The following is a 20,278-nucleotide window of genomic DNA, read 5'->3' on the forward strand; positions in this document are numbered from 1 at the left end:
GGCTTCTGGAATAGCTGCACAGCCTGCATTTGCTCCATAAGACGCACATACACTTCCCCTTACTTTTTAGGAGGGAAAAAGTGAGTCTTATAGAGCAAAAAATACAGTAATTTTATTTGTACGCTTTGTTTCCATAGTTAAAGCCATGTTCAAGGCAGCTGACAGCATGAAAGGGTTTACATAACAAAAGCAGTCATAAGCAATAAATAAAACACTTCTAAAAGATACACATCCAGATTGAACAATGTCCATATAAATCATACGATCTAAAAATTAAGATACTAAAAATGAATATCAACAACAGCAACAAACCGATGTAAACAATATCCCAACCCAAGAGTGTTCAGCAGCCTCAGCTTTTGTAGCTGGAGTCAGTCAGGGCCCCACCCCGCTAGGCTATGTGGAAAAAGGCCTGCAAGCCAGGGAACAGATCCTCCCATTAAATGCATTTGTTTTGGCTTAGCCCTAGCATATATATCTCTTACGTCAGGCGTGGGATACCCGTATGTTTGTAAACTGCACCTTTTCCAATTGCATTTCTCACTGTGGAAAAAGGCTACGTTGATCTAAAGTATAAATTCATTTTATGTGCTGTCAAACTGATGATGACTTTTTAACAGAAAACATACAATCTTTCTAAAACTATCCAGAATGTACTTTGAAAATAATTTAAGCTTTAAAAAACCCTCTTCTAATTTGACAGATTACTGGAGATACCATATATAACATGTTACGACTTACAGAGGTTGAAACAGATGCAGATGAAAGACCACTCAACCCACATAAAATAAAAAGTACTGAGGTAGGTTTAATGTTGTCTAAAATGGATTAAAATATATATTTTCATTGCCTTCAAACCATTACAATTAAATGTAATTTATTCGTATCTTTGTTTATCTCAAAGCAGTGATCAGAATGAGTACTTTATACAGTTATTTTAGCCTATTAATATGCATCTGTGCCTGCTATTTGTAATATCATTTTAAAAGCCATATATTTAATACCTGCAGTTTTGGAATTGACTATGTGTGGTATTGGGGACGCGGGTGGCGCTGTGGGTTAAAGCCTCAGCGCCTAGGGCTTGCCGATCGAAAGGTCGGCGGTTCGAATCCCCGCGGCGGGGTGCGCTCCCGCTGCTCGGTCCCAGCGCCTGCCAACCTAGCAGTTCGAAAGCACCCCCGGGTGCAAGTAGATAAATAGGGACCGCTTACCAAGCGGGAAGGTAAACGGCGTTCCGTGTGCTGCGCTGGCTCGCCAGATGCAGCTTTGTCACGCTGGCCACGTGACCCGGAAGTGTCTCCGGACAGCGCTGGCCCACGGCCAATAGAGTGAGATGGGCGCACAAACCCCAGAGTCTGTCAAGACTGGCCCGAACGGGCAGGGGTACCTTTACCTTTACCTTTATGTGTGGTATTCAGCTATGTTTTAATTAGAGCAGACCTATTGAAATTGATGAACATGATTACGTTGGGTCTATTAATTTCAGTATGTCTATTCTGAGTAAAATTTAGGGTGATATTAAACTACGTCAGTTGCCAAAGGTTGTAAGACTGACACGTATTTGTGTTTTTTGCAGCTTTTGCTAAGGCCAAAGGAGCTTTTATAACCATAAAATACTTAAAATTACACAAAGCATAAAAGGCAATAATTAAGAAATCAATTTCAGCACAATTCCACAAAAATCCATAGGCTGCTAATGCAGGCTGTAGCCCATGGCAGTACGACTCATTTTTACTGCCAAAGGCAATACAGAATACCGTACTTTTCCGTCTATTTTGGGGGACTCAAACTTAAGAAAATGGGAGATGGCACAAAGTTGTTGAGTTTCTCTTGCAGAGGGTTCCCAAGATTTGTTGCGCTTTTCTGGGGGGAGGGGGTTGCCGAAAATCGCTCACCCAATCTGCCTGTAGTCTCTCCCCTTGCCGGCAGAAGCTGCCAATCACCCGCTGAATTGCTGCAGCATCAGCCAATCAACACCACCCATTGATGCAGCTACCAATAACACGCACAATAGCCGCTAACAGCCAGGGCAGCAACCAATCAAACGTTCACCCTGTTCACTACCCTTGTATAAGACGACCCCCATTTTTAAGCACGATTTTAAAAGAAAAAAACGTAGTCTTATACACAGAAAAGTACGGTAGATGAAACTGTCTGAATGCCATCAGAGAGATTTAATTTCCGAACTCATTCAGGGAGTCGTGCAAGAATTGTGGAACAATTAGTGAAGGTTCTACAGAGCAGGGCCTGAACTGATGATGACCATGTAGTGGGTTTAGGGTCCTAGGCTGGTGAAGGGTTTGGAAGTTAAGCTTGCAGGCAGCAAAGCTGGGAACATGCGTTCTCTCCCTCATGCCACAGCGTTCTGCCTCTGATCCAGTGTGAGATTTCCTCAGGCTCCTTCCAGCTCATGCATGTTAGGCTGAACCATGGTGCAAACTGGGCCTTGGTGCGTGGTGGTTTTGTAACTCTTGGAGTTGTAATTCTTCGCTGTCTGTTTTACCACAGATATTGGATGTTTTTAAAATCAGGATTACTTATCATAATGGGAAGTCCTAAAAGAGGGTTTCTGAAATATTTTTCTTCTAGGTTTTATTTAATCCTTTTGATGACATCATTCCAAGAACCAGTAAAAAGCTGACGAATGAGAAACCAGCTGAAGAAGCGAAGAAAGCAAAATCCAAGGGCACAAAGTAATTATAGCCTATGATGGTTCCACAAACTCAATATTAGCATGGTGAAGAAAAACTATTTATATATCGCCACTGAATAATCAAACCCTTATTTATTACCCTGTGAAGTTAAAGCAATAAAGCTCTATACATTTTAGTCCTTTTGAATGGGATATTTTGTTCAAAAGTATTCTGTAATGTCATTTCTAGGAAAACAATCTATATAAGATAATACTGTCCCCCTCCCCCCCTTTTTTTAAAGGAATTTTAGCTTGCTTTCATTTGGAGAAGAAGCTGAAGAGGAAGAAGTAGAAGTCAACAGAGTTAGCCAGGTATAGATACAGGCTAACGATACATTTTTGGACGCTTCTTTGCTTGTTTATATTTGTGAATAACTAACTTTCCTCTAGGAACCTTCACCTTACAGAGCAGGGGTGGGGAGCCTTTTCGCCTCTGTAGGCCAGATACTTATCAAACCCAGCCTTGTGGGCCAGATTTGACGGGTGAGCAAGACTGTCCACATAACAGTTCACCTGACATGACCATGACATCAGGTATTGGGTGCTTTGAAGTCCAGGTGCTGGGACTTCAGAGCACCATGCAGGGCTGGCAGATTACTACCCATCACTCAAAGCCGCCTTCCTGCAGTTCCTCCACACACAACCAGTCCTGGATGCATTGGGTCTAGCTTTCTTTCTGCAGGCATCAGCTCCATGTGCAAGTTCCCCTGTGGATGATGAGCAGTTGAGCCAAAGCCTGCTTCCCTTGCCCCATGGGGAGCGCACTTTAAGATGCATTGCCTGCCACATCTCTACCTGCCCCATATCTAATGTTACATATGTCATCAAGTGTGGGGCAGGTGGGGTGGTTCAGGGGAAACTGTCTCTCAGGCCTACTTTGAACCCCTGGTAGGCCACGTTTGGCCTGCAAGCTGAAGGTTCCCCACCCCTTTGGTAGAGCTTTGTGAACCAACATATCACTCTTGATACAAGACACTGCCAAGTTCAGATAAAACATGAATATAGAGATGGATGTGCTTACCATGCATCCTTATAAATGTATTATTGTAATACTTTCCTGCTAGAGAATTGGTCCTTCACAACTGGCTCTTGATTGGTTTTCTGCCTCAATGCAAAGTGCTGATTATACTGAATATAACCCCCCATAAGCACAGCGTGGTCTAATACCTGATACCTACAAACCACTTTTTTTCTACATGATCACATTTATATATTTAGTTCAGGGATGGGGAATTTGTGGCACTCGAGGTGTTGTAGTCCCAGTTCCCATCACCCCTGACTCTTGGCTGTACTGACTGGGGTTGATTGGAGCTAGTGTCCATCTACATCTGTAAGGCTACAAGGTTGTGCATCTCTGCCTTAGCTCATGTAGGGAAACTTTGTTTTATGTCCCCCTCTCGGTCTGAGGTAGTGACTTAAGTGTGGTAAGACCTTCTTGGTGGTGGCACCAAGACTGTGGAACTTGCTCCCCAGCAGAGGGAGGGAGTTTACATTGCTAGTTTACTGCAGTTTTTTAAGCAGCACATCACAATTGTTTCATTTCAGGGCACATTTGCAATGAAAAATATTGGAAATTTATTTAACTGCAGTCATTCTGTTTTGATTTTAATCTTTTGTATTTTGGTTATGGTATGATTTTTATTAATTGTTATAAACCCTCTTAGGATAAGAACAAATGTGTTTTACAGGAGAGTGATGCTATATTTTTTCAGTTAGCTTGTGTGAGGTTAAAACAGTGATTCCTCTCCCCCTGACCCCTTTCCACCCCCCTACTCACTGTTCTGCATCTCATCATCTTCTTCTTTTTTAGAATATGAAAGGAAAAAGCAAAAGCAGTCACGACTTGCTGAAAGACGATCCCCATCTGAGCTCAGTACCTGCCATTGAAAGGTTAATATACTACTTGCTAATCAGCAGCTATGTCAACTTGGGGGAGGCGGGATCTCTTTACCGTAAACTCACAACTACCTGTCCCCTTGCCTAACTCTTGCTTTTTAGATCTAGAGGGCTATCCCTAGACTGTTTTTCTGCCCCTGCTTTGTATGCAAGGTACATATGTAGATGTGTGGAACTCAATGTGTGTTTTTTTAAAAAAAGTTTGCATCTCTACCTGTGTACTTTTAAATTCAATTTTTATTTCATTAAGCTAATTCAAGTAACGTTAGAGAAGAATCTACTTACATAAGTTGCATTTCCTTTCAGTGAAAAAGCAGATGACAGTGATATCTCGGATGAGGTGAGTAGCATTTCTACTTCAATAGGGAGCCCATTTTGCTGTGAAGTTGTAATATTCTCAGGAAAGTCACACACTGAAGCTTATACACGTTGCCACCAGGACAGTGGTTCTGGATGTGGGTGATTCCTTTAGGTCAAAACAAGCACCTTCTGTTGACATTTGCTGCTTTGAGTCCATGTGAAGTACACAGCACAAAAATGGTTTAAACTAAAATTACCCAGTGGAGAAGAACCGTATACAGATGCTCAAATTTTACACATAGTGAAGAATGGGGGCTGTGCTGTCCCATCCCTCTAATGCTTTGCCACTCACTCTGATGAGATGGACCTCCAGGTGTCCTTTTTAGTGTGCATTCATGTTAATTTGTGCTCATTATAGTTGTTGTTTAGTCGTGTCCGACTCTTCGTGACCCCATGGACAAGAGCACGCCAGGCACTCCTGTCTTCCACTGCCTCCTGCTGCTTGGTCAAACTCATGCTGGTAGCTTCAAGAACACTGTCCAACCATCTCGTCCTCTGTTGTCCCCTTCTCCTTGTGCCCTCCATCTTTCCCAACATCAGGGTCTTTTCCAGGGAGTCTTCTCTTCTCATGAGGTGGCCAAAGTATTGGAGCCTAGGCTCATTATATTAGCAGGGCTTTCAATACTGTTCGCGCCTTCAAAAGTTACAGGGCGGGCATACAGCTTCATTTCCAGTTGGTGCATGTCATAGAATTGTAGAGTTTGAAGGGACCCTGAGGGTCATCCAGTCCAACCCCCTGCAGTGCAGGAATCTCAACTAAAGCATCCAATACAGATGTCCTGTAGCTTCCTACTGAAAACCTGTTAACTTTTCATATCACAGATATTTTGGGGTTGCTGGTGTTCTTTTATCCAGCTTTTGTTTTGTTTTAGCATAAGAGTGCCCCTCCAGACAGTGATAACATTGGGGAAGCATTGCCGAACAACTAATAAAGCAGAATGCTGTGCGTACAAGTTCTCTATAAATTCATTACTAACGCACCAATGACATGTTACATAAATGACCATCAAAAACCAAATACTGGTCCGGAGAGGCCTCTGTGAATGTAGGTCCTTCACATCTAGATCTTGTGGTGTATAGGTCCTGTGGATTTGGCCTTTGAGCATTGGGCTCCCCTTTTGCATATGGGCCACAGGCATAAGTTATACCTCACAGACGTTGAGTGGGATGGTGCACGGATGCAATCCCGCTCTCCAACTTTGTATATACTGTAATCTGGATATCTGCACAGTGCTAAGGAATAAGATGAGGTGATAGTGATGTGGAAAATGAAAGAAAAATGCTGCTTTGAAGCAGCTTGGTTCGAGTATGCTGGAGAAGAGGAAACCATATTCTGTCACATTAAAAAAACTGGAGTGTAGTGGTTTTACTAGATCCTAGGAGACCAGGGCTCGAATACCCACTGCTCCATGAAGCTCACCGGGTGACCTTTAGCCAATCACTATCAGGGTTATTGGGAGAATAAAATGGGGAGATAGTGAAACCATGTACTCATTTGCTACCTCTAGCCCCTTGGAGAAATTATAGAATAACAACAATAATGAATAATAACAATAATAATAATAATAGTAGTAGTAGTAGTAATAATGATAATAATATAATAATAATAATATAGAACAGGAGTTTTAACTACTTCTTGAGGAGAGCTTAAAATGATTAGAAATATCTTTTCTTCATGTAACTATCACATTGTTTTAGGCAGTTGTGTTCTCCAATGTCTATTGTCTTTGAAATACTCTTCCTGTGATGAACTGAAGTTGTCATGTGTATGAAGAGCAGTGAACGGATATTTTATCAAACCAGCCTATTTGCTTGGCAGGAAGAGGGTGCATATGGCGAGGAAGATGAAGAAATTGATAGTGATGAGAAGTATCAAATGAAAGAACGCATTGTGAAGAAGTTAAAGAAAGATGCTGATCTAGCAGCTCAAAAACCAACTAAAGAGAAGGAAACGGAGAAGAAAAGTAGCCGCAGGTGGGTAATGCATTATTTTGAGCTTGACTGTAGTAAAGGAACGTTTTCAAATATTCCACCATTGACACTTAAATAAAATGCTGAGTAAATTGATCTTAAGTTCGTTCCTCAGGTGATTTTTTTGGTTAACATTTTTAGAGGAGCATCTCTTCATATTTTCATTCTTCTCTCTGGCCCCACCATAGAAAGCTTTTGATTAGCTTCAGCATATATGTATACTGTGAGTGATATTGCTGAAGTAGCCAAACCAGTGTCAAGCCTGCACCAAAAAGGATATATCAGCAAGGCTTGTGGGAACACTGCAGTTTGCAGAAGTACAAAAACTACTCAGGAGAAGAAACACAGCCCAGGGTGAGGGGCAATAATGACCCCAGTGAGGACTGAGCATGCTCATTGGCCGTGGAATGCTGATTGTTGGAGTGGGGAACGGGTGGAAATCTAGAGTGGGAGAGGAAAAATGAAATGGAGAGGCTGGAATTCTGAACAGAGAGCACGCCACACTACAACATTTGGTTGCAGATCTCATTTGCAAGCATACATTTTAATTTTTCTAGATACAGTGGTACTTCGGGTTACATACGCTTCAGATTACAGATTCCGCTAACCAGAAATATTACCTTGGGTTAAGAACTTTGTTTCAGGATGAGAACAGAAATTGTGCAGCAGTGGCGCAGCAGCAGCAGGAGGCCCCATTAGCTAAAGTGGTACCTCAGGTTAAGAACAGTTTCAGGTTAAGAACAGACCTCCAGAACGAATTAAGTTCGTAACCCGAGGTACCACTGTAGTTGTTACTATGAAGTAATAAGCAAAACCTGGGTGTTTCTGACCTCAATAGCAAAGTGCTTATTAATCTTGTGTGTATAAAGAGTATTATCATAATGTCATATGCTTGGCTTATGTTTTATCATATTTTATAAGCTATTAGCTGATTATAGAAGTGGGCCCAGATTCATGAGTTAGCGCCACAGCTAAGAAACTCCCAAGATATACCTTCGATGTACCATTTGCCGTGTAGTTGTGCACTGACACAAGGTATCTTATTGGTAGAGCTGGTTAGGGTGGTGCTTTTTAATTCGTAATGGTTACCATCTTTGTGTGCTTAGTGTGCAAAGCTTTAGGACAGATTGAATGGGCCCACCTGGGACCCAGCTGCGTCCGTGCAAGAGTCCATGCCTGGCATGTGGTAATACTAACCTGTTGTACATGGGTGCTTATAGGGGGAATCCACATACCTTGCCCTGGAAGCCAGAGGAGTGTTTGCAGAAGTCTGTCCATTTCTCTGACTGTTGAGAAACCTTCACAGTGTTAAAGCATATACAGTGGTACCTCGGGTTAAGTACTTAATTCGTTCCGGAGGTCTGTTCTTAACCTGAAACTGTTCTTAACCTGAAGCACCACTTTAGCTAATGGGGCCTCCCGCTGCCGCTGTGCATCCGGAGCCCGATTTCTGTTCTCATCCTGAAGCAAAGTTCTTAACCTGAAGTACTATTTCTGGGTTAGCGGAGTCTATAACCTGAAGCGTATCCTGAAGTGCATGTAACCCGAAGTACCACTGTACTAAGCAGAAATTTACAGCATGCGCAGGCCCAAGCTCTTCTCGCATGACCATAACACTTAGCACAGTTCACCAAATAATCAAAATGTTTCCTACTTAAGACATTTCCTACTAGTGATTTCTCTTTGCAAAATTTTGTGAAGGGCAGGTAACACCCTTTTGTGGCATCTTTGAATCATTATGAGTTTTTGATTCAATGCCTCTCTTACTCAAGGAATATCACAGTGTTTTCTTTTTGTTTGTTCCAGCTTTGCTAAGATCTTTCACGTTCTGGTGAACCCAGACCATAGTCTCTAGCTATTGACTAGACAGTAAATACTAACTTGTACACTTCCATAGTAATCACAGATGCAATATGCTTTTCACAGCATTGCACATCCACCATTTTTATACAGCTGTACTTGAGACAGTGCTCTGTTTCTAACTTTTGTTTTTTGGTGAGTGTTTTTATTTTTAAAAAGAACTTACAGCCTACCTAATAGATCCCAAACCTCACAATCCCTATATCTGACCCAGTCAGAAAACCAGCATGATTAGCACAACCCTATATAAATTACAATAATTACTTCCTAAAGGGCTACTAAAACAAGAACATCAGCAATACTGTATACCAGAAAAATGATCAGCCAAAAAACCTTTTAAAACTGCCATGGTTTTAACAGCCACCTGAAACAATACACGTGAGCGCTGGGGCAGGCTAGGAAAATTTTGGACTAGGAAAAATATGCAGTGATTGAGTTTGGGTAAAAAATAAAAAATAAATCCAAGAACATGTGACTGGAATGTCATGTGTCGTTTTGCCATAAGAGCAAATTTGTTTTTGTTTTTTAAACACTATTTTGACATCTGCTAGTTCTTTTAGACCATGTTGTTGTTGTTTAGTCGTTTAGTCATGTCCGACTCTTCGTGACCCCATGGACCAGAGCACGCCAGACACTTCTGTCTTCCACTGCCTCCCGCAGTTTGGTCAAACTCATGCTAGTAGCTTCGAAGACACTATCCAATCATCTCATCCTCTGTCGTCCCCTTCTCCTTGTGCCCTCCATCTTTCCCAACATCAGGGTCTTTTCCAGGGAGTCTTCTCTTCTCATGAGGTGGCCAAAGTATTGGAGCCTCAGCTTCACGATCTGTCCTTCCAGTGAGCACTCAGGGCTGATTTCCTTAAGAATGGATAGGTTTGATCTTCTTGCAGTCCATGGGACTCTCAAGAGTCTCCTCCAGCACCATAATTCAAAACTTTTAGACCATATGTGATCTATTTAAATGTGCTCTCGGTTCCAATTTGGCTTTAATACTTAAGGTATCTGTTGCACGGCCACACAGTTTATTAAGATATGTTGTATTGTACGTACCTCAGTCATTTTCTCTTTCTAAGTTTACCTAGTCTATTTTAGTTGTTATTTTTGTTGTTGTTAATTAAATTTAGTATAGTTCTTCCTAGGAGTTTAATTTCAGCATTTGGTATGCTACAGCCTAAATACCACTTCTTTAAATCTTTTGAAAATCAGTGTTTCTAATCTCAAAAGTATGGTGTGATAAAAGCAATTGCTGCAGTTCTTAATGTCACTTCTTAGATATTAGCAGTGAGTTCTGTTTCATTTGAAAACCGTATTAGCCCCCTAAGCAGCGGCAATGCAATTATGTATACACTGGAGTGTGTGTATATGTAATCAAAGATATAAAAATCAAAGTACTCATAATTTACAAGGAAACAGTAGCTTTTCTACGAAAAGTAAAATCACAGGCTGAGAGTCAAAATATTTATCCACTCTTTTTTAATAAAAAAATTTAAGTCACTTTTTTCCTGGACATGTTTCATCAGCAGACAAACTTTTAAAATAGAAGAAATATACATTTTACTATTGGTGTATTCTCCTGTTCTAACATGGCATTCACAACGGTCTTCTATTCAATAAGATGATCGTGTCCCGTCCCCCCCCTTATTAGTTTCAGTAGAATTTCTGCCTTCGAACTCCCAGTCCTTTCACTAGGCTCAGAGGCGGGGAGTTACGAATTCAACAGGGATCTGTTGATTCCACCAAAACAAAAATTTAATGTGTTTTGCCAAACAGTTTGACCATTCTTTAAATCAAATGAATAAGCTCTGAAGAATCTCCTTCTGGCTGCATAGGACCTGGTTTTAAAGTAGCAGCACTCAAATCTTCCTCTAAAACATTTCACTTATTTGTATCTAATTTATTAATGTGCCCTCCTTTCCACAGTGCCTTTGTTAAATATTGTGGGTTAGTCAAATAAGCCATAGTTATCAGCTTATATAATTCATTATGCAAGCCACTGAAGTATCTGTTATGCTTGGAAAAGCCTGTCACAGCGTACTACAGACTTCATTTAGTAATTGGAAACTGAACTTCATGTCATCTTATTTCAAGATGACTCTTGCTTTATACAGATGTGCTGGAAGCTGGTGATACAGCACATTCCCCAGAGGGAGTTTCAAGGATGCTGTTTCAAGCCTGCGTTGATCAAAGCATGCAGTGAATCATAGGTCTGGGGTGTCAACAGCCACAGAATGGAATCCATGGTGTATGACTTCAGTGGGAGGTTCAGGGAATGTTTTGTCAAACATCTGATAGCTATCAAATTTTTCATTTCATCTGAAAGTTAGATCAGCAAGTGTTGAAATGTTAAGTACTTTATTTGGAATAGCAGATTATATTTAAGATGGCACTTAACAGCAAGTCTGGTGCAGTGGTCAGACCCTGTGCAAATCAAACGCACAAAATAAAACAACTGCTGTTTGCTTCTGACTGTTCATGAGGGAGCCGTTCTACACTGCTAAGAATTGTGAGTTTCAGGGCAACTGCTTGTTTCGTTCTAGTACAGAAAAGACATACAGTGGTACCTCGGTTTACGAACTTATATCTGTTCCTGAAGTTCGTTCTTAAACGGAAACCGTTCTTAAACCGAGGCGTGCTTTCCTTAATGAGGCCTCCCGCCACCAGTGCCCTTCCACTGTACGGCTTCCGTTCTTAGACTGAGGTAAAGTTCGCAAACCGCGACACTTCTTCCAATTTTGCGGAGTTCGTAAACCAAATAGTTCGTAAACAGGGTTGTTCTTAAACCGAGGTACCACTGTACTCCCATGTCTTACACTGAAGGTCTCATAAGTAGGTGAACTATTTCTTTTCTGTTTGAAGCACCTTGGAAGCAGCAAACACCAAGAATTGGATGCTCACTTCAGTATGATCTTCATGGGACACCTGTGCTTTGGTTTGCCACCCAGCCTAGTACACAAATCTATTTTGTTCTTGGTTATCCACTCCAAGTACAAAATTTAACACGAGAAGCCACCCTAATTCTGATGTGTCAGCACTGGAGTTTGGGGGATTGCTTGGGCACAGTGCTAAGCCCTCTACCATGGATAAGCAAATGTACCGGCATATGTGTTTCGGTATGCAATGCAAATTGCCCTGCTTTCCTCCTCTTCCATTCTTCCGGCAGGGAAACAAATCCTAAACTTTTCTAGCGTTTATGTCTGAATTAGCACTTGTGGTTTGTTTTACTTCAGCCAAGGCAGATCAGAAGCAGGGGCGGATTTAGGTTTGATGAGGCCCTAAGCTACTGGGGCCCTTTATATGTCCAGCTGTCCTTTGTCAACAACAAATTGTCGCTGTTTTTTGTGTTGAATATATGCTATATGGTAATTTATGGACCTAATAGGTATCTAAAGCCATTTTATTTGTTTTTTATCTTATATTTTGGAAATATACATCCAGTTTTTTTCCTTTAATTTTTTGGGGGGCCCCCAAGAGAGTGGGGCCCTAAGCTATAGCTTGTTTAGCTTATACGTAAATCCAGCACTGATCGGAAGCTATGGTTTGTTCCCAGTTGCATGTGTTTGAGAGAAATAAACCACAAGTGCTGGTTCAGATGTCCTGCTAAACTAGCCCCTCCATGGTTTGTTTCTGCACTGGAGGAAATGGGGAACTGGAGGGGGGGAGCACTCAAGCTGCATGCACAAGCGCACAGTTCATGCACAGACTCAATTTACTTAACCATGGTTTGTGGCTTAGCATTGTGCCCAAGTGTGGCCTTTGTAAAGAGTCTTGAGTACAATAGTAATCAAGTGTTGGACTGGAATTGGGGAAATCTGGGTTTGTAACCACTTAGCCATGAAGCTTGCTGGGTGACCTTGGAACAGTTGCCAGCCAAACCTACCACATTGGGCAGGGTGGAAAACCCTTGCAAAGTAAAGGAAGACATAAGCCTCAAGTTGGTGCTAGAATGTAGTCGTCGATCTTGTAATGTTTGCCAGTGCATTTCAACAAAAGTCTTTCCAGGGGTCATTAAAGCAAATCCCACACTCTCCTCTTTTAATCGATCATTAAAAGTTTCATTCAAGCCTTTGCCCTGTAGGTGGAGCTCACATGCCACAAATTTATGGATAGACCCTGGCTTGATTCTTCTGCTGTTTGTTGATATGGCAGTCCCTAAGCTCAGCTGAAGTATGTAAGAGCAGGGAGGTGGTGATTGCTAACAACAGATGATAAAATAAAGGTTTTACAGTTTATGACAATATTTTGTAAGGCTGTGACCAGCCTACACAATATTGTTTCTTCAAAGGTTTGTAAAGTAGGATTGCAACATTTTAATTGGTCCATTAATAGGCAGGGACCAGTTTTCTTAAAAGGCCCTCACTCATTTTAAAGTCACAGTTTTTGTTTGTTTTTAGGCTATTTTGGTTTGAGCAATGCATTAAGAAATAAAAATGCATTCTTTTTTAAGCAATGGCTGTCTCCTTAGCTTTTGTTATTTCACACACTTACTTCACCATCTCGGAAAAGTTTAGTGAAATGATCATTTATTTATATTTTGTTTAAAGTTAATTAAAAGCAGCATGGAACAGTTGTGTCTTCGCTGGAATACATTCAATATCCCTTGCCCCTCTGTTGCTTCTAGGCAACACACTCTGACTGAAAAATAAATGAATGTTGCTCTGTCCCCCTCTACCGCTGTTCAGTGGCAGCAGCTGGTGAATACTATGTTCTGTCCCCCTCCAACATCTGCCAAGTTTCATGGAAATTTATCTTTCCAAACAAATTTTCCTTTGGAAATCTTTATTCAGAGCCAAGTCCACACATGGAGAGAACTGTGCATACACAGTGCAATCCAATATATGTCTACTCATAAGTAAGCACCACTGAGTTCAGTGAAAGCTTAGGCCTGTGTGAATGTGTACAGCGTTGCAGTCAAAAGGGCTAGATGGTTTTTTTCTCTCAGCCATTCGCAGGGCTGAAAGACAAGCAGATTTTAAGGTCAAAAGCAACTTGCCTATATTTACACGAATAGCCCAATACTTTAAACCTGTGTTTTTCTCCAGTGTAGGAATGGGATTTAAATAATTAATGAATTCAGGATCTAGAAACTGGAAAATGTTGCAATTTTAAGTGCACTGCGCATATATATATATTATATAATGTTTAAAATATCTCTGTAGTGAACACCATTTAATTCACATTTCAGTCTTGTTTAAGAAATGAATGGATATCTGATTCAGTGACTAATTATCTAATCAAATTATATCTGTGATCTTAGCGCTTCTATAAGACAACCTTTAAAACTGCATTCTTTAATTGAAATAAAAAAATTCCTTCCAGTAGCACCTTAAAGACCAACTAAGTTAGTTCTTGGTATGAGCTTTCATACCAAGAACTAACTTAGTTGGTCTTTAAGGTGCTACTGGAAGAATTTTTTTTATTTTGACTATGGCAGACCAACACGGCTACCTATCTGTATTCTTTAATTGGTTCATGGAGGAGTTTTTTGGAAACTGAAAGCATGAATCACAGTAAACAAATGATGCAGATGTGGGGGAGGGAGAATCCCCCCCCCAGTATCATTTCACTGTTTGAATACAACTGTGTCTTGCGGTGCTAAAACATACTGCTTTGAGAGAACCCAAATTATTATAGATAGTCTCTTGTAAAAATCTTCCCATAAAAGATAACATCATTTTGATTCTGAGCTGCTGCTATTGCTGTTGTTGTTACTATTTTTTTCCATGCAATTGTATATCTAATTGTGGTTCCATAACTACGTAAGCAGAATAGATAGCACAAATATTCCAATATAGTGACACAAGTTAATCAGACTTATGACGTTGTTCAGGATAGTAGAAAGCCAACTACTATGACTTACGTTAAAAAAGAAAAAATGTATTGGTCAATAAAACAAGCAGAAATTATTATTTAAAAGCCTTTGAAAGAGTAAAGTATTTGATGCCTTTTTTTAAAATGCAGAGAAAGAAGGACACAGCACAGCAGATTTCCACAAATGTGGGATCTCTGTTTCAAAAGCCCATCCATGGGTTTCTTGCCAGTCTGATCCCCCAAGTTTTAGAAATTCCCTGTTGTTAAAGGTGAAGTTGATAATGGTGAAAATCTGTGTGCTTTCACATTACCCTGTTCTTTCCCCTGCAACTGTTTTCAAAGAGTTGTAAGGAGCGCTTGCTCACTGAAACAGTCTGATTCAAACAGACTCACAAAATGAGTTGCTGGAAGTCAAAACATGCCATATACTTGAAGCCTATAGGAATGCACTATTGCTTTTCCATCTGTTATTGCTAAATAGTAAATTTGAGGTGAATTGATTATTCCTTCCCCCCAAAAAAAATATTCCAATGCCTGTTTAAAATATTGTAAAGATCAGGTCGCTAGATAATTCCTAGAGAAAGTAGGTTGAGTGTCTACATTTGGGGAAGTTCCTATGTTCAAATACCTACAGGATCTCTCAGTAGTAAAATGTACCAGCTTGTTCTTGATCTCACCATCATCAAGAAAGAGTAGCCAGTGGGGGGGGGGAGCAATGCCATAAGGAACCATAACTATGCCAAGTGCAAACCATATCTTGTGCACTTCCCCCCATTGCTATTTGATCAAACAAAAAATGCAATTTACAGGGCAGTCTTGTTTTTTATTGGTAATCATGATATTCATAAACTGTTGCAATAAATATACAATAAATTGCACAATGAACACTATACCGTTTGTTTAACACCAAGAGCTGGGGCAAATATTGCGCCCAGTTGTGGGATATGGGTTGCACCACCCGAGCTAAGCTGCCAATGGGATGGGAAGTATCATATCTGAACAGCATCAAGGGAGGCTATGTCAACAAATCACCATCAACGAAGCGTTTGGGTTCTGTTTTTGTTTTGTTTTTTTTAAAAGTTCCCATGTTGCTCAGCTGCACTATTAATTTCCAGTAGTCATTAATGAATTAATACATTTTTCGCCTTCTACGTTCGATAAAGCATGAACATAAACGGAAAAATGATGGGACTAGCATATTTAATCTTGTTAGCAGGGATTATCCTGCGTAACCCAATTTGTATTTTACCTCACTCATGTTGGTGGGCTGATTATATTTATAAAATATGACAGTGTTTTCCCCGGTTTACTCTGTGTGAAGTCACTAGCTGTGCTTTCAAAATGTTTATTATTTCAATTTCTTTCAAAATTTGAAACGTGGCCATTACTGCATCTGTATGTGGTATTTGCTGTTGTCATGTATAACCTTCTCTTTCTGGAAGCTCAGCGGGCTAATTGGTCAGCAATTTCAGTCTTTTTTCTTAATGGGTGGTTCTGAATTGTTAGGCAGCTGTGGTATAAAGATGATATCCCGGTTCATACATTCACTGAGGCCTATTACCCTGTTTTTGTGGAGATGGAGCCCTTTGTTCCAACAATATATTTTGTTGATTAGTGTTCCCTGTGACTACTTGATCACATACGAATCTCATACTCTCCAACATTTGAAAATAGGGACGTCCCATTTCATAATGACAATTTTACTATTTATACCCCACACAACTTACTGGGTTGCCCCAGCCGCTCTGGGCGGCTTCCAACATATATAAAAACATAATTACACATTAAACATTAAAAAAACCTCCCCTGCTTTCAAATGTCTTCTAAAGGTTGTATCACTACTTATCTCCTTGGCTCAGCAGTCGGATAACTCCATACCCTCCCACATAGGGACATCCTAAGGAAAAGTGGGACATTCCGGGATCAAATCGGAAACCAGGACAGCTTCTCTAAATCAGGGAAGTCCCTGTAAAATAGGGACACTTTGAGGGTCTGGAATCTTCCCCCTCAAGGAACAGAGTTTCTTCAAAGTGCCTGAGATAGGATTATAGGTAGCTGCAGTGCTTTTTTTTCTAAAAAAAATGTTTATAGGCACTCTCATTTTCCTACTCATATTGAAATACTGCCCCTCAAAAATTAGAGTCACAAAAATTTTAGGGGTTTGCGTCCTCCCCAGAAAAAAGCACTGGGTAGCTGCCTTACACTGAGTCAGGGCTGGGTCCATTTAGCTCACCAAATAATCTTTTTTATTTTTTTTAATGGTCTGTTGTCTTTTGTTTGTTTGTTTGTTTGTTTGTTTGACTGGCTGACTTCTTCAAATTATATTTTTGCAAATGCTAAAAGACCAGTTTTGTTTGTGTTTAGATCCATTTTAGACTTTTGTTTATCCATGTGGGAACATCCAAATGAGACACAGCAACCTCACTAATGAAGCAACAACATTTAAAAGGAATTGTGCAGTGTAATCCTGTACATATTTACTCAGAAATAAACCCCACTGTGTTTAGTAGAGCTTACTTCCAGGCAAACGCATATAGTACTATATCCAGAGTTTAACTTCTGTTGTTCAGTATCTGAGGCTGGAAACCCCATTACGTTTCACTTACCCTGTTCCTGAAGATATGTATTCCTTTGAAAACAAGGCATCTAGGACTCATTAGATTTAGGTCACATTCACATTCTACATTTGAAGCACATAGCTTCCCACAAAGAATTCTGGGCACTTTGGGTTGTTAAGGGTGCTGGGAATTATAGCTATGTTAAGCATAAACTCTCCTGCCAACCTAGCAGTTTGAAAGCACACCAAAATTGCAAGTAGATAAATAGGTATCACTCTGGCGGGAAGGTAAATGGCGTTTCCGTGCGCTGCTCTGGTTCGCCAGAAGCGGCTTAGTCATGCTGGCCACATGACCCAGAAGTTGTACGCCGGCTCCCTCGGCAAGTAAAGCCAGATGAGCGCCGCAACCCCAGAGTCATCCACAACTGGACCTAACAGTCAGGGGTCCCTTTACCTTTAAGCATAAACTACTTTAAATTAGGGTTGCCATATTTCAAAACGTGAAAATCTGGACACAAAAGTTGTTGAGCTTTTTTTGAGGAAAATAAAACTACACTTCCTTTTTTTTTAAGAATAATTTTTTATTAACCGACCAATCACATCAAATCAAACCAAATTACATAAATTCCAATTCCAGCCGAATTTTAAATTTTTGTTGGGGGTACCCATATTTAAAGTTCCGAAGGGATCTAATCAACTTCTTGCTTCTTACTGTTGTTTTAATGTCCACAAATCTAACCTTATGATGTTCACAGTACTATCCAGCCCTTTCTTATTATTTTTCCACATCTCTTCTTGTTATTTTCATATATTTTTCCTTTCTCTTTGTGACCTCTGATAGTCTCCGCAAGCTGGTTAGAACAGTAATAAAACTACACTTCCAACATGGGTTGTCTGGATTTTCTTGGACATTTAGGCAATTCCCACCCAAGCACTGTTTAAGAGGGCTGAAATTCTGGACGTATGGCAGCCCTATTTAAATGCTATGTATTGATACGGCCTTAGAGATTCTGAGCAGTTATCAGCAAAGAGTCTTGTGGCCAACAAGATTTTTTTTATGGCATAAGCTTTCATGAGTACATTTCATCTGATGTGAGATACAATGCTATCAGATATGAAACTAGTCATATAAAACTTACTGCTCTAACCCAGCAGCACAGGTCTGTGGGCTCAGGGGGTTGGGTTTTTTTTTGCTATTTCCTCTAAGGTGGAGCTGAGGTTGGGACACCTTGGGTGCATGTGTGCCTGATTTGAAGAACTGGAATTTTTACATTCTTCAAACATATTTCGTTCATCCTTAGTCTGTGGCTTATTTAGTGGTGCCAAGCAGGGCATAATAGCTTTTAAACACTGTCCAACACCATCTCCTTTCCCTTACTAATATTTAGGTGCAAGTTATTCTCTGAGCACCATGTAGATACTTTTTGAAGCTCCCCCCTGTATGCTGTTTAGGAAAAATGACTTTGGCAATTGCATCTACCATTTTGGCTTTAGGCATGATCCCCAGCACATAACATAAGTTGCGGGCTTGCTGTATTTTAAACGCAGGATATTTTGTGCATATCCTGCATTGAAATTTTCTCCAGAAATGTATGTTATTAATATTGTAACACTGGAGGAGCCTTGCTAGATCAGAGCAGTTTTCTATTATCTCAGTGGCCACACAGATGTCTATGGAAGATCCACATGAGTTCAATAGGCCAGTCTCACTCATGGTCCATGGCAAAATTGTCTGTTTTGCAGCTCTAAAATAGTAGTTTTTCTCTTCAGTGTTTCTAGATTGCTTGGGATCCTCTGTGTTTCATTGCTCATAGAAATTTTGATTTATTACCTATAAAGTACTGCATTGTGCATTTACACTTTGGGATAATCTGTAAGTTAACTCTCTTGTTTGGTGTTGAAGGTGAGATTTAACTAATCTTTAAATTCTGAATTAGTTGCCTGAGAAGATTGAGATTGTGGAACTCTGTATTAACCAGTGGGTTGTTATTTATACTGTGGTGTGTTGTGAGGGAGAATCAGGCTTTGCTCTGGGCCATGCTTCCTGTGTTGTCCTCCAGAATCAATTAGATGCAGTATTCATTATCGTATTGTGATGGCACCAAGGGGCTGAAGGGCACATTGTTTTGCTAGCCACTGTACAAATACAGGACAGGAGGATAATCCCCAGCCTGAAGCACTGACAAATAAGATGGACAAAAGGAGAAAGGGGAAAAGATTAACATACAACTAGAGTAAATAAAAAGAGGGGATGCTGGGTTATTTGAGTTCCAGATTCTCTTAGGCTCTTCCCCTACACTTTCTGTTTAACCCTTTACGTTCATTATTTCAGTGTCCATGTAATTTATTTTGAGAATTGCAGCCCAGAGCTCTCAGATGGACTAATGTTTAGATTGAGCCAAAGATCAGTAGTTTTTTTTGTTGTTGTCTCAAGACTATAGCATGACCTGGGAAAGAGTTTGAAATGCAGTGTTTCTCTTGATCAAAGCTTTTGAGACCAGCTAAGGTAATGTGGTCGGACGCGGGTGGCGCTGTGGGTAAAAGCCTCAGCGCCTAGGGCTTGCCGATCGAAAGGTCGGCGGTTCGAATCCCCGCGGCGGGGTGCGCTCCCGCTGCTCGGTCCCAGCGCCTGCCAACCTAGCAGTTCGAAAGCACCCCCGGGGGCAAGTAGATAAATAGGTACCGCTTACCAGCGGGAAGGTAAACGGCGTTCCGTGTGCGGCTCTGGCTCGCCAGAGCAGCATTGTCACGCTGGCCACGTGACCCGGAAGTGTCTCCGGACAGCGCTGGCCCCCGGCCAATAGATGTGAGATGGGCGCACAAACCCCAGAGTCTGTCAAGACTGGCCCGTTCGGGCAGGGGTACCTTTACCTTTACCTTTAAGGTAATGTGGTTAGGTTTTTATGATGTTGGTTTAAAGGAACTACAGTTTTGATTCTATTATTTTTAATGTTACAAGGCACCTGAGGCTTGTCAAAACATGGGGTAAAAATTGATGGCATAAACAAAAACAAGGTTCATATGTTTGCTCACATCACTCTTTTCATCATAAGGTTGGAAAGATTTTGCATCTGTTCATTGGAGAAATAGACATCAGTATTCTGTCAGGCTGAAAGTAGCTCAGAATGTTTGTG

General features: G+C 40.7%; 1 protein-coding gene across 3 annotated transcripts in view; it reads left to right on the top strand.

Annotated features, from left to right (window-relative positions):
- Nucleotides 1-20,278, top strand: part of CWC27 (CWC27 spliceosome associated cyclophilin) — a 112,769-nt gene that overhangs the window by 5,890 nt on the left and 86,601 nt on the right. For all 3 annotated transcript variants that reach the window (XR_014224488.1, XM_082242055.1, XM_082242056.1), the window contains exons 5-10: nucleotides 704-802; nucleotides 2,590-2,693; nucleotides 2,935-3,004; nucleotides 4,503-4,582; nucleotides 4,895-4,928; nucleotides 6,768-6,922. Coding sequence is in view for 2 of the 3 variants with exons in the window: in XM_082242055.1 (XP_082098181.1) it covers nucleotides 704-802; nucleotides 2,590-2,693; nucleotides 2,935-3,004; nucleotides 4,503-4,582; nucleotides 4,895-4,928; nucleotides 6,768-6,922 (542 nt within the window). In the remaining variant the exon portion in view is untranslated. The remainder of the gene's footprint in view (nucleotides 1-703; nucleotides 803-2,589; nucleotides 2,694-2,934; nucleotides 3,005-4,502; nucleotides 4,583-4,894; nucleotides 4,929-6,767; nucleotides 6,923-20,278) is intronic.

Source organism: Podarcis vaucheri (genome assembly GCF_965113315.1).
Source record: "Podarcis vaucheri genome assembly, chromosome: 11".
Taxonomy (NCBI): Eukaryota; Metazoa; Chordata; class Lepidosauria; order Squamata; family Lacertidae; genus Podarcis; species Podarcis vaucheri.